General features: G+C 37.5%; 1 protein-coding gene across 3 annotated transcripts in view; it reads left to right on the top strand.

The window, feature by feature from the left end:
* Positions 1–12,904, top strand: part of BEND7 (BEN domain containing 7) — a 236,900-nt gene extending 223,996 nt beyond the window's left edge. For all 3 annotated transcript variants that reach the window (XR_002770466.2, XM_012550906.3, XM_023504710.2), the window contains one exon: positions 12,401–12,904. Coding sequence is in view for 2 of the 3 variants with exons in the window: in XM_012550906.3 (XP_012406360.1) it covers positions 12,401–12,426 (26 nt within the window). In the remaining variant the exon portion in view is untranslated. The remainder of the gene's footprint in view (positions 1–12,400) is intronic.
* The last annotated feature ends 1,494 nt before the right edge of the window (positions 12,905–14,398 follow it).

Raw genomic sequence — 14,398 nt, 5'->3', positions numbered from 1 at the left:
ACAAATAATGTTATAAATAGGTTTCCAAAAGCTTACTTCAACCACAAGGTGTATATGGTTTGTTTTTGCAAATATACAGCGTGAGTTAAATAGGTTTCTATGGGCTAGTCTGTAAACCTAACCACCATTAATAACATTACTCTATGTGGAAATGTATTTTATGTGCCAAAACAACTGACAAGCCAGAACTCAAACTGTGTGCAAATTTGGAACTTCCTGCATCTTTCTTTAGTTTGGTTTTGTTTCTTGTAGCAACATTTTTTTTTAAGTGAACTCATGATTCCTTTGGTATAGGGAATTTCCAGTAGGAAGTTTCCCTCTACCAATGCAGATTAAAAATTGCTCTGTAAATTCTTATCCTAGATAGCTATTTAGGAGCATTTAAAGAACTGTTTGGGTGCAGAGACATTAAGAACCCCAGGATTACCTAATTAGGATGCTTTGGAAATGGAACCTGAAATCCAGTCCTTCCTGATTCTAATAGTTTCCATTATAGCTATTAGATTATAATACTTTACCCTAGTCAAAAAGGATCAATTTGCAAACCCAGGGGCTGAAAATTAAGATAGGACTTCAAGAATCAAGTCCAACAAAATCTTAGAATTTTTCTAAGCCAAACTACACCACTTATACCCTATAGCAGAGGTCCTCAAACTTTTTAAATAGGGGGCCAGTTCACTGCCCCTCAGATTGTTGGAGGGCCGGACTATAGTAAAAACAAAAACTTTGTTTTGTGGGCCCTTAAATAAAGAAGCTTCATAGCCCTGGGTGAGGGGGAAAAACGTCCTTAGTTGCTACATCTGGCCCGCGGGCCATAGTTTGAGGACCCCTGCCCTACAGCATTAAATTTCTGGACCTCCATCTTTTTCAGATCATTGCCTATAGTTTGGATCAAAAGATCTAAAGAGGAGTCATCTAGTCCAATCTCTTTACTTTCCAGATAAGAAAACTGAAATAGAAAGAGATGAAGGGATTTCCCAAAGTCACTGAGCTATTTAGCTACAGAACTAAAGTCTGAACCTAACTCTGACTTAAATTCACATAACCTTTCCACTGTACCAAACCCACTTTTGTGGCCCTGGGAGAAGGAATTACATGGAGGGAGTAAGAGTCTGTGGTGCTAAAAGCTTTAGACATACTATTTTTAACATTTATCACCTCAGCAAACCTATCTCTGTTGTATGTGTCAGCGGTGAAGGCTAAACTTATAGGTCCATTCATTATATAGCTGTGGAGGCCTCCAGCACCAGCTCAGCTGACCGCTAAGGTGAAGAGGGCCTCTCTAAGGGTAAATGTCAAGTCCCTGAGAAAGGGGCCTCCCTGATCCCCGGAGAGAAGGAGAAGGTGGATAGTAATGGAGTGAACCTAAAAAGTTGATTTGCAATTCCTGGACTGTCTTGAGAAGTGTTTACCAGAGCTATTTTTAGGCAGCCATGTTACCAATTAGGCCTCTCAGACAAAAGAAATGCCAAAGGCCCAGCAGTGGAAACTCTAGGCCTGTAACTAGGAAAAAATGTTTTTATTTGGACAGAAAAAGTATGAAGCGTTCATTTATGAAGCAGAGTTAAACTTGGCTTCCATGGGGAGGAAGAGGTTGTGGAAACTGCTCATTTGGATTTAATTTAGATATGCACAAGGTCCGTGGTTAGTCATGAATCATATTCCAAACTGAGGCACTTGAGAACTCCACACATGCAAAATTTTCAACTCTGGGCAAGTCTGGGATATTTGAGCACAATGAATAAACAAGTTGGAAAACTCACTCAAGAGGGCTTTCCAGCCCAGGTTATAGTCATTTTAAAGAGGTCCTGAATGGGGCCAATAAAGAGGCTTTTTTTTTAAAAACCTGGGACAGAAATAGATGGACTCTAGGTGGTTGGAGTGGGGGAGGGAGGTCTGCATTACAGTGTGCAGAGGAGTCTGACTGAATGGTAAGAGAGGGCCCAGCCTGGTCCTGTTTCCCATGGTGTTTGGGATTGAAGGTGGGCCCAGGAGAGGGTTACAACAGCAAAAATCTCACACAGCAGCCCGAACTAGTGGAGAACTGTGAAACAAAAGCTTAGGATGTTGGCTGCCCTAGGTGGGCTGCTTTATCTCATTGCAACATTAGGGACCTGAGTGGAAGTCCTATTTTCTATACCAGTTACAGTTCGAGACTCAGAATATCCAACATAGGTGAAACCTTGCTGCTACAAGAACCTGAGATACAAGGGGCCTGGATAATCTTCTATATGTTTATTATATTTCAGTTAGCACTTCCTGGGAAAAAGAAGTTCCCCTGTGAGTTCATTTCCTCACAACGCAGGTCACCAAGGAACTATTTTCATAACAATAATCCTATCAGCATATCTTTGGCATATTGTTTTATAGACTCACAGAGTCTCATGGTTGAAAGGGACCTCAGAGAAGGTCTAGTCTAACAAGGACCTGCAAAGGACTCCCCTTTACAGTATTCCTGATGTGACTGATCATCCTGCCTTCCCTTAAGGCCTCAAGGAAATGGATTCTTATTATCTCCTAAGTAGGCTATCCCCCTTTTGGACAGCTATGATCAATAGGAAAATTTTGTTAAAACAAGTTGAAATTTGCCCTTCTAAAACTCTTCTTATTCTGTCCCTTGAGCTAAGAAAATTGATTCCAATACCTCTTCCTTAGGACAACTTTCCAAATATAGCTATCATGTTCCTCTCAAGTCTCATCTTCATTAGGCTGAACATCTCTAGCTCTCCCAACTAATCTTCATATGGCATGATCTCAAGACCTTTTTTCATAGTCCTCCAGATACTCTCCAAGTTATCAATATCCATCCCCAGATTCAGTATCCCAAATGAAACATAATATTGAACAGAGGAAAAAAATAAAACAAATTTTAAAAAGCCCAGAACCTTCAGCTCCCTAGGCTTGGAAATCATGTCTTTCTCAATGCAGTTTATGATTGTGTGCATTTTTTATTGGTTTAGATCACTGTTAACTCATCTCAAGCTGCCAGTTCACCAATTATCTCAGATCTTTTTCAATCAAATTATTGTCTAGTATCATGAGATACTTTACTCATGAAGTTGACTTTTTTAAAAAAAAAATATTCTAAGACTACATGTTTGTCCTCATTAAATTAAATCCAATTAGTTCTGACCCAATGTTCTAGCATGTCAGTATGTTTCTATATGCTTATTCTTTCATCCAACACATTCGTGACTCTAGCTTTGTGTCATATGCAGAATTCATAAACATGACAATTATATTTCTAAGTCACTGATGAAAAATGTTAAACAAAGGAGGATCAAGTACTACACTACATTCAAGTTGAACTGGAACATTTAATGATGACTCTTTTGGTCCTGCTATTCACATAATTCCAAATCTATTATCTAGTTGTATCTTTCTATCTTATCTACAAGGATAGCATGATAGATTTTGTCAAATATTTTGCTAAAATATAGGTAGACTATACCCATGGCATTCTACCCCAACCCCAACCCTGCCCCAATCTACCAGTCCAATAATATATAATGGGACAGTAGTTTGTCATGATGTTCTTGATGAAGACATGCTGAATATTTGTACTTTTTGTTGTTGTTTTCAGTTGTATCTGATTCTTCATGACCTCATTGGGGATTTTCTTGGCAGAGATACTGGATAACTGCCATTTCCTTCTCCAGCTCATTTTATAGATGAGGAAATTGAGGCAAACTGGGTTGTGATTTGCCCAGATTTATATAGCTAGTAAGTATCTGAGTTTCTGAGACCAGATTTGAACTCAAGAAGATGAATCTTCCTGATCTCAAGCTTGATGCTATCTACCTGTTTATCATTCCTCTAATAAAATCTAGATTCTTGTAAGGAAATGAAATCAAACTAATTGATTTATAGTTTGTAGTCTTTTTCTTTCATTTTGTAAGTCTGGAAATTTGCTTTTCTCCAGTTCTGAGGCACTTCTCACATTTTCCACAACTACCCTAAGATCACTGTCTTTTGCCTTTGTTTGCATTTCCAGTCCTTATTTCTCATTTTAAATTCATAACCTCTCTGTAATGGATGTCATGTTTCCTTTTTTATTAAAGCTTTTTTATTTTTCAAAACGTATGCATGGACAATTTTCAGTATTAGCCCTTGCAAAACGTTGTGTTCCAATTTTCCTCCCCTTCCTCCATGCCCTCCCCTAGATGACAAGTAGTCCAATATATGTTAAACATGATAGAAATATATGTTAAAGCCAATATATGCATCTTTATACAATTATCATGCTGCACAAGAAAAATCAAATCACACCAGTAAAAAAGAGAGACAGAGTCAGAGACAGAGAGAGAGAGAGAGAGAGAGAGAGAGAGAGAAGCAAAATAAAAGGCAAATAACAAAATGTAGTCCACACTCAGTTCCCTCAGTCCTTTCTCTGGGTGTAGATGGCTCTCTTCATCACTGAACAATTGGAACTGGCTTGAATCATCTCATTGCTGAGGATGGCCAGGTCCATCAGAACTGGTCATCATATAGTATTGTTGTTGAAGTCTATAATGATCTCCTGGTTCTGCTCTTTTCACTCAGCATCAGTTCGTGTAAGTCTCTCTAGGCCTTTCTGAAATCATCCTGTTGGTCATTTCTTACAGAACAATAATATTCCATAATATTCATATACCACAATTTATTCAGCCATTCTCCAACTGATGGGCATCCATTCAGTTTCCAGTTTCTTGCCACTACAAAGAGGGCTGCTACAGACATTTTTGCATATGTGGGTCCCTTTCCCTCCTTTAAGATCTCTCAGTCAGTAGACACACTACTGGATCAAAAGTATGCACAGTTTGATAACTTTTTGAGCATGGATATCATGTTTCATCATTGGTCCTCTGAAAGCACAAATTACATTAATAGTTCTCATAGTCTTTTTAGTGAGGCAATGGGGGTTAAGTGACTTGCCCAGGGTCACACAGCTAAGTGTTAAATGTCTGAGGTCAGATTTGAACTCAGATTCTGCTCACTTTGGGGCTGGTGCTCTATCCACTGCACCACCTAGCTGCCCCAATAGTTGTCATAGTCTTAAAATTTGTTAGTTTTTAGGGTGTGGCTATCTCTATATAAATTGTTCTGCTGATTCTTCTAATTTTTTTCTTCATTAATTTATAAAATTCCTTAAAATAGCTCGTTTTTATAATATTAATTGTTCTGGTGCCGATGACTTCACTCTGCATCGTTCATATGAATTTTTCCTATAAGACATGGATTTAGCCATTCTCCTCAAATTCATGCTGAAAATTAACATTCCTATCAGGTCTGAGTTTGTGAAGAAATGCACCCTAGAAGAATATAAAAGTTGAGATTTCTGGGTCACATTACCAAAGAGGTGGGGAATTAGTCATTTTTCTCCATTCTTTATAACTTTCCACATCTCTTCAAGAAAGAAATTGTTCAAAAAAGATAATGCAATTTTAGCTGTCTCCATAATGTAGGACAACAAGAACCCAACTAAGATAAAAATCTGATGAAATAACACACCGAAGGCTAAGAATTCCCCTCACCCAACACCTCCCCATCATGCTGTGACAATAGAAGTGTACAAGCTAAATCATGAGCTTTCAGCAAAACTCAATTCTACTCCTTCCTGCTAGTTCTCCTCCTCATGGGACAGGACATATGCATGAATGATTATCACTTCCTTCCCAAGATACTCCAATGTACCCTTATCATCTCCAAGATCAAATATAAAATCATCTTTTTAGCTTTGAAAGCCCTTTCTAATCTGCCCTCACCCATGTGTTTTCAGTCTGCTAACACCTTTCTCTTCCCATGTACTCTGGTTTCCTTTCTGTTCCTTTCACGAGAACTATGTTTCCCTATTCCCAGCCATTTTCACTAGCTGTCTTCTATGCCTGGAACTCTCCCTATTCATCTTTGTGATCTCCTTCGAGTCCCAGCTAAAATCCCACTTTCTACAAGAAGCCTTTCCTAATTTGTTTTAATTCTAATTCTTCTGTTGATTAGCTCCCATTTATTCTATATGTTTCTTGCTTGTATGTTGCCTCCTCCAATAGACCATAAACTTAATGAAAGCATTCCCCCCAGCATTTAGCACAGTGTCTAGCACTGTAGTGCCATCTATACAGTGTTGTGTGTGTATATATATATATATGCCATATAAATAGTAGACACTTAATAAATGCTTATTGATGGACTAACGAGATTAAACTACAGGTCCATACCAAACCAATTCTATTGTTCTCAAGTTCCATTAGTAATGCTTTTCTACCTAATCCACTGCCTTTCTTGAGCATACCATTCCCTTGTGGTCTCCTTTTGATGTAAGTTGCCCCAGCAGTACTTTATTCCGCTGATGAGACTGGATAAGCACCATCTTTACACTTTTCAGAGATTAAAAACTCTCCTTATTAATACATTGAGGTATTTTTCAGAAGTTCTGTAATTTTTCTGTTTGGAGCCTTCTGCAGTGTCACACTTGACTTGGAACTCCCAGACCACGGACCACTGCTACTGTCCGCTTTTTGGAAAGAATCATACCCCATTAAGGACAAAGAGCTCACAGCATCATGGGATTTAGAGTGAGAAGGGTACTAGTCAAACTCCCTCATTTTACAAAGAAAGAAACTGAGTTGTATTATTTCCCCCAAAGTGTGGCACACCTTTGTCCTCTAAAGCTTCCCCCACTCCCATATTTATGGGCATGTGAGATGAGGAGGAAGACTCAAGTCACAGATTCTGCCTCTGTTTAGTTAAGATGAACTATGTCTTGCCCCCCTCCCCAAATCTGTGTTTCCTTTTCAATTCTGCTTGGAAGAAAGTAGATGATCCTTCTCCAAAGGACCATCAATTCAAGGATTACCAGACTTCCTCATTACTACTATTTCACATCCCTGAGGTACCATAAAAGCAATTTAATTTAACAAGTATTAAATACTCGCTATGCACAAGATACTGTTCTTTGGAGATACAAATACAAGACCAAAATGATATATACTGTAATGCTAGTCTGGCACTGGGATACTATTTTAGGGCCTACGGGGGTTGAAGTGTTCTACCACTCTCTCTTCCATGTCCAGGAATGGGTTCGGTCCTGGAAAGCCTCACTCTTGAGAAGGGGAGCTTCCATTTTTAACATTCATTGGATTATTAAATCTCTCACCATTAGAGAAATCATTTTAATTAGAGTAAATTAGATTATAATTCAAAAGCCAAGTCATTTTCCAAAAGGGGAAAAGTAAAAAATATACTCAATATACAATTTGAAACAGGGTAGATAATTTATTCCTGATCACAAAAATAAAATTTTAACAACATTCACAGACTACATTAACAGGATTCATTGATAACTTATAAATACTATTAACAATATGTTGGGAGTATAACATTTAAACATTCAAAACAGTGTGTGGGACTGCTTTTTACATTTTACATTTTACATTTCACTTTGGTTTTGCACTATTGCTCTACTCCAAATCCATCCTTTTTGGAATTTTTTACTCAGCTTCCTCCCTAACCAAATATTTTAAGAAATACAATCATAACTGTTCTAGTAAGTTCTGTTACAACCACCCTCATAAACTTTTTGACTTTTTGAATTTACAAGGTTGCTTCTAAGTCTGGACACATTTATCTGGAGGTTGTTGCTTGATTACCTACTCAGAAAATGAAACAAAACTCACCTAGTTAAGAAATAGTCACCAGGTTGCCATGATATCCTCCCATTATGCATAACCAAGGAGACATCAATTCTTCCAGCTCAACAGCCAATTTAGATGGCTTTTTGTGGGTACCAAATCATCATCAATGAATCATATGGAGCCATAAACAGACCTCATATGATCAAGTGGAACCAGTGAGGGCAGCTCTGAGCATTCTCTATTATGGAAAGTAGAGAAAAGGAATGGCTTATACAATACCTGTAACAATATAGGTCTATATAATAATTTATAAACTTTTTTCATAAATGTGATTTCATGAAGTCCTCACAATAATCTTATACTATAGCTTGGGCTAATATTAAATCTATTTTAAATCTGAGAAAACAGTGGCTTAGTGAAGTGAAATAATTTGCTCTAGTTCTCAAAGTTCCTCCATGGCAGGGCCTGAAATTGCATCCAGGTCTTGTTGATTCAGGTGCAGTTATCTTTCTTCAGTAACATCCCGTTCTTCAGGTTTTCACAAGAAACTAAAAGATGTGAACATCATTATGAGCTAAACAGAGAAAAGTGTGTATGTCAATGAATCAACACCTCTGACTAGAGTCCAAAGTGGCTAGATGAAGGAAGCCCTAAGCAGAATTGGGAGGTAGTCAGAGTTCATTTTTTTGTCTCAGAACTTTTATTTTCTCCTTTATTCCCCTTTCTTTCTTAAATTCTCCTCCTGAAAAACTAACTCCCTTTAGACATGGGCCAACCTGCTCTTTTCCCTCCCTCTATCAAACCTGTTTTCAGTTAAGAAACAAGTATTTTCCATCTATGTAAATTTAAGTTAAACCATTTGTCTCTCCTAGAACCTTTGCAGTTAAGGCTTATCTCTATGAAATAAAAGGTTTTGGCCTCTGCTAAATAAATTTTGGGAATCATTGGCACAGGAATTGTGAGAAACAGCAACTACAAGCCATGGACCAACAAGGTGGCTCAAACTGGCTCTTTGTGGAGTTCCATGAGCAGTGCATATTACTTTTTTATCATTTTAAAATTTTCCCCAGTTACATGCAAAAACATTTTTGTTGTACATGTATGTTCATTTTTTACATATTTCCATATGTATTAGGTTGGGAGAGAAAAATCAGAACAAAAGGGAAAAACCATGAAAGGAGAAAAAAAGTGAAAATAGTATATGTTGATCTACATTTCATCTCTGGATGCAGATGGTGTTTTTCACTCAAAGTTTATTGGGATTGCTTGGAATCACTGAACTATTGAGAAGAACCAAGTCTATCATAGATGATCATTATACAATCTTGCTATTGCTATGCACAATGTTTTCCTAGTTCTGCTTGTTTCTTTCAGCATCAGTTCATATAAATCTTTCCAGGTCTTCCTAAAGTCAGTCTCTTCATCATTTTTTACAGGACAATAATATTCCATTACTTTCGTATAGCATAACTTATTCAGCCATTCCCCAAAAAATGAATATCTACTCATTTTCCAATTTCTTGCCATCACAAAAAAAGTTGCTACAAACATTTTGGGTCCTTTTCCATCTTTTATGATTTCTTTAGATACAGACCCAATAGTGGTGCAAGCAGTGCATATAACCAATGGAATTGCAAAAAGGGGCTTCCCTCAGTCCTACCTCCCTGGATGGCCATAGTCTTAGCTTTATATCATTAAAGGTTTTCTCACTGGGACAGGGAATTCCTGGTAAGAAAATTCCCTCTGTACATGCAGGTGGCAACTATTCTATAAAGTTACAGTAAGTCCCGTGGGTTTATTCAGGCTAAATGACTTGCCCAGTGTCTCACAGCTAGTATATCTCAGAGACAGAATTTGAACCCACATCTTTGTGATTCTCTGTCTGTTGTGATAGACTATTTGTCATAGTGATACGTCATGAAGAAGCAACATGGTATCGGGTAATGATGTCACACTGCAGTATGTGAAATACTATTCTACATGGAATAATTCCTATAGGCTACATCGTGACTTAGTTTTAAAATATAATGTTATCTATATTTTGTCGTATTTTTGCTTATTTTGTTAAGTATTGGTGATGGAGCATGGGCTGCATATTTGACACCTCAGGTAGAGTGAACCAAGATGAACTGGAAGTCAGGAATATCTGGGTTCAAACTGCCTCAGCCACTTACTAGTTATGTGACCTCATCTATAAAAGAAGTGGGTTAGACTCAATAAACTCTAAAGTTCTTCCCTATTCTAAATCTATTCCACATATGCTATCATATGCTTTGGAGTTATATGATGTGATATGATGCTGTGTGTGTGAAGGCAGCATGGAGTAAGGGAGATCCAACCTTGCAGTCAGGAGGACCTGGAATCAATACATGCTGGCTTTCTGACTCTGGGAAAACCATTTGATCTCTTAGAGCTCAAGGCAATTCTCTAAGAATATAAATTGCACCCTCTGCATTGATATAGGGAATTTCTTCTTAAGTTTCCTAGACCTCAGAAATGTGAAATCACAGGTACACACGCGTACATACAAACACAGATATTTATGTATATATTAATTGGATCTGTGTAAAACATAAAATATTTGCTTTACTATTGATAAATCATCACTCTCTCCATCTTTCAATAAGCACTATTTCTTCTCCAAGCAGAGCTCGCACTTTATCTTCTTGGCTTTCAAATTGTTCTACAGCTATTGCCATCTTGTGGCATTTGTGATCTGCTGCGGTTTGCCTTATCTAACCATGGTGGAAAAGCGATTCAAAAACTAACAAATACATTTTTAAAAATATGAATGTAAAGAAGTGGGGGTGGGAGCCACTACAGAGTCATTGACTTAAAGCAATTTTTAAATTGATGTTTGAAATGCTTAAATATTTATCAAGTAGAGTTAGGGGAAGGGGATTTTTCCTATCTCTGTTTTTAAGTGAAAAATAAAATAAAATTTTAAAAATCACTATCATTGTCACCAACAACCCACACACCTTCCAATATTTCAAATTCCAGGGCTTGTTAGCTTTTTTCTTTCTTCTGGTTTCTACTTGAACTCCTTAGTCCTCTAATCTATCCCTTCAGTGGCAAGGCAGATGTCAGGAACAACCTCAGACATGTTATCATCACCTGTGAGAATAGCTGTTTGCCAAGCTAAACTGAAGATCCATAATAAGCATAGAAAATTAATCTTTCTGTCTTTTCACTGGGGCTGCTCAGGGACTTATCCATCAGGGAACAGTCATCCCTCAATCCTATGGAAGTTATGGGTCTAACAAAAAGAATGGCCTTATATTCCCATGACAATTTTCAAAGAAGCTCAAAAAAATTCTGAAACACAATGTCTTGTACGTGTTATTTTTTCTGGCTGACTCACAAGCAATTATAAAGAATTTTTAAACCCTTCCTTAAAAATGTAAACATTGTGTCCTTCTCTTGTTGACATCTCCTAAATTTTCTTTTACACAGGGGGTTGTTGATTTATGTAGGCAACAAAACCCCAAACTGGCTTCAGTCAGCATTCAACATTTAGCAGCACAACAGGGATCAGAATTGTTATCCCCATCTTAAGACTGAGCACAGAGCCCTGAAATTACATGTCACATGATAGAATATGCAGATGAAAAGGAATAAGCATTTATACAGTACTACTATGTTCCAGGCACTTTGCTCAATACTTTACAAATATTATCTCATTTAATCCAGCCTCAAAAGTAAAAAGCTGTGTGACCCTGAGCAGATCGGGCAAATCATTTTTCTATCTGCCTCAGCTTCTTCAACTGTAAAATGATGATAAAAATAGCAAAAAAAATAGCTTATTGTGAGGATGGAATGAGATGTTAAGAGCTTGGCACAAGACCTGGCACATAGTATGAATTATATAAATACTCGTTCCCTTTCCTTCTCTGATCCTCACAACTCTGTCAGGTAGTTGCTATTACTGTCATCAGTGACTTGCTCAGTTTCATAGCTAACAAGTATTTAAGGCCATTTTGAACTTGTCTTCTTGGCTCCAGCTCTGGGAATCTATTGATTATAATACCTACAAAAGCCAAGAAGGAAAACCATAAGCCCTGACACCTGGATTTCTACATTTTATCTGATTAACAGCTCTTAAAAGTGCCTTCTGAGCTGTGAATCATAAATGAACAATGATAAGGTTGGCTGTTTTACATGCTCCTTTCCAGCTTTAAAAATCTATAAGCTGAAGGAGGTTATAGAATTAGTCATTCCCACAATGAGAGCAAGAATGAAGCTAGCTCAGTACTGAGATACTTTGGGACTGATAAAACCTCTACTTGTTTTCCGCATTGTGGAACTCGATGTTGAGGGACTAAGGCACTTTGGAAGTAGTGAAGCAGTCCTTTTGTTGATCACTGTGCAAGAAGAGCTAATGACTCAAATGACCTGCTCTCTCTTGTTTCTTCTCTCATGTAAAAGTATCCTTCAGGGGTCCTCAAACTTTTTAAATAGGTGCCAGTTCACTGTGCCTTAGACTGTTGGAGGGCCAGACTGTAGTAAAAACAAACACTTTGTTTTGTGGGCCTTTAAATAAAGAAACTTCATAGCCCTGGGTGAGGGGCATAAACGTCCTTAGCTGCTGCATCTGGCCCGGGCTGTAGTTTGAGGACCCCTGCTTCAAGCCGATGTAGAAGGGGTACGAAGTTGGAGCTTGTTGCTCTTACCCCTCCCCAATTATGTGGTGACTACTATCACATGTCAGAACAGAGAGATTCAGTAAGGTGGGAAAACCTGAGATTCTGATTAATTTTTCAGTTTTGTGTTTCTTTGCTTCATTATAGGTGATCAAACAGGAATCCTGAGATAGAACTGTCCAATCCCAGAAGCAATTTCCTGAGTTCAAGAGATTGGAGATCCTGTATCCATCAGTTGGAGTTGACTGTTGGGGAGGAAGGTTTTTGCTGCTAAAAAGGTGACATGAGGCTGAGCTAAGCCCCTTCTTGGCTTTCTAGAATATGGGGACCCATAGCTATTTGGACAGTACAAAGATGACACAATCAGTTAATCAATAAACATTTCTTAAATGCTTATTCTGTGCTGGGCACTGTGCCAAGCACTGAGGACCAAAAAGAAGCAAAAAATACTCCCTGCACTCAAGAAGTTTACAGTCTAATGGAAGATAACAATGTCTTTTCAGCAGTCCTATAAACATTCATGTTTCTGTGTTTGTTTAATTCTCCCCACAGAGAATATAATTGTAGTTTATTGTAAATTTTGTTCAGCCTTGTGCTGAGTATAAGAGAAGTTATGTGTTCCTAAAGCCTGTATTAAATCTTTTTGGTATTGGTGAGAATCTTTTTGTGTATTTCATTTCTTTTAGAAATTGAATGCTTTTTATTTACCTAAATTATACATTTAATATTTTCTTCTTTCCTCTTTGGGGAGACCTTATATATGAATCAAGCATAAGCCTTAAGTATTTTTCCCCCCTTAGAAGGAGGGATTATGGTATAATGAGCTAAAATGTCCAAGAAAAGGAATCTTACCCTTCTTTTACATGGTTAGACTTTCCCAATGATGAATACAGAACAGAGGGACCTTTTAATGTAGAAGGAGAGGGGTATTGTCCTAGTTCTTTGAGCTCAGCAGTGGTTCTAACTTTTAGACTTTCTCAGGTTTTCTTCTCCAAACTCAATCTCTTAAATCCTATGAGATGCTCCAGGCTTTCCAGAAAAAAATATTCTTTTAACTTATTTTGTTCTTTGTGTGAGAAGAAAATTAAATCTTTGGAAGTTAGGCCAGCCTAAGGAGGAAAAAAAAATGTGAAGCACTAAATTGAGAAGGAAGTTATGGTAATTTAACCAAAGCCAGCAAAAATAAGGTTGTTTTAAAATATGTATATATAAAAGAATTTTCTAAGCAACTGAAGCTTATCCTTTAGGCACCATTTTTAACTATTTCCTAAAGAGATCTGTTGAAGGAAATGGACAATGTTAAGCCTAGAGAAGAAAAGACTTAGAAAGACAGGATATCTGTCATCAAATATTTGGAGGGTTGTCACACAGAAAAGAGATTGGATTTGTTTGGTTTGGCCCCAAAGGGAAAAACTGGAAATAAAGGTAAAAATTGAAAAGACAGAAATTTTGACAAAGAAAAAATTCCTAAAAGAATCATTCCAAAGTGGAATAAGGTATCTCAGGAATTCTTTAAGCTAAAGCTAACCATTTTAACAAGTCAAGACAAGTATTTGTTAAATACCTACTATGTGTCCTGCATTATTCTAAGTATGAGAGATTTTTTAAAAGGCAAAAAATAGTCTCTGCTCTTAAGAAGTTCACAGTGTAATGGGAAGGCAACGTGCAAACTATGTACAAACAAAAAATACATATGGGATAAATTTGGTGTACTCTCAGAGAAGGTATTAAGATTAAGAAGGCTGGGAAAGACTTCTTGCAAAAGATGGGACTTTAGCTTACTGTTGAAAAAAACTAGAAGAGCCAGGAGGCAAAGGTGAGAAGGGAGAGAATTCCAAACATGGGAAACAGCTGGTGAAAATGCACAAATCTGGGAAATGTATGAGAAACAACAGCAAGGAAATCATTGTCATGGTATCACAGAATATAGAAGGGGGAAAAGAGTAAAGTATAAAAAGACTGGAGAGGTTATGGAGGCCTTTAAAAGCCAAATGAAGGATTCCCAATCTGATTCTAGAGGTATTAGGGAGTCACTGAAGTTTTCTGAGCCAGGGATGACATGATTGGACTTATGCTTAGGAAGAGCATTTAATAGCTGAGTGAAGAGATCATTTTGATAGCAGGGAAATTAGATTAGATAGAGGT

The sequence above is a fragment of the Sarcophilus harrisii genome, chromosome 5 (genome assembly GCF_902635505.1).
Source record: "Sarcophilus harrisii chromosome 5, mSarHar1.11, whole genome shotgun sequence".
Lineage (NCBI taxonomy): Eukaryota > Metazoa > Chordata > Mammalia > Dasyuromorphia > Dasyuridae > Sarcophilus > Sarcophilus harrisii.
Note: the sequence above shows the minus strand (reverse complement) of the source record. Positions and strands in the feature narration are given on the sequence as shown.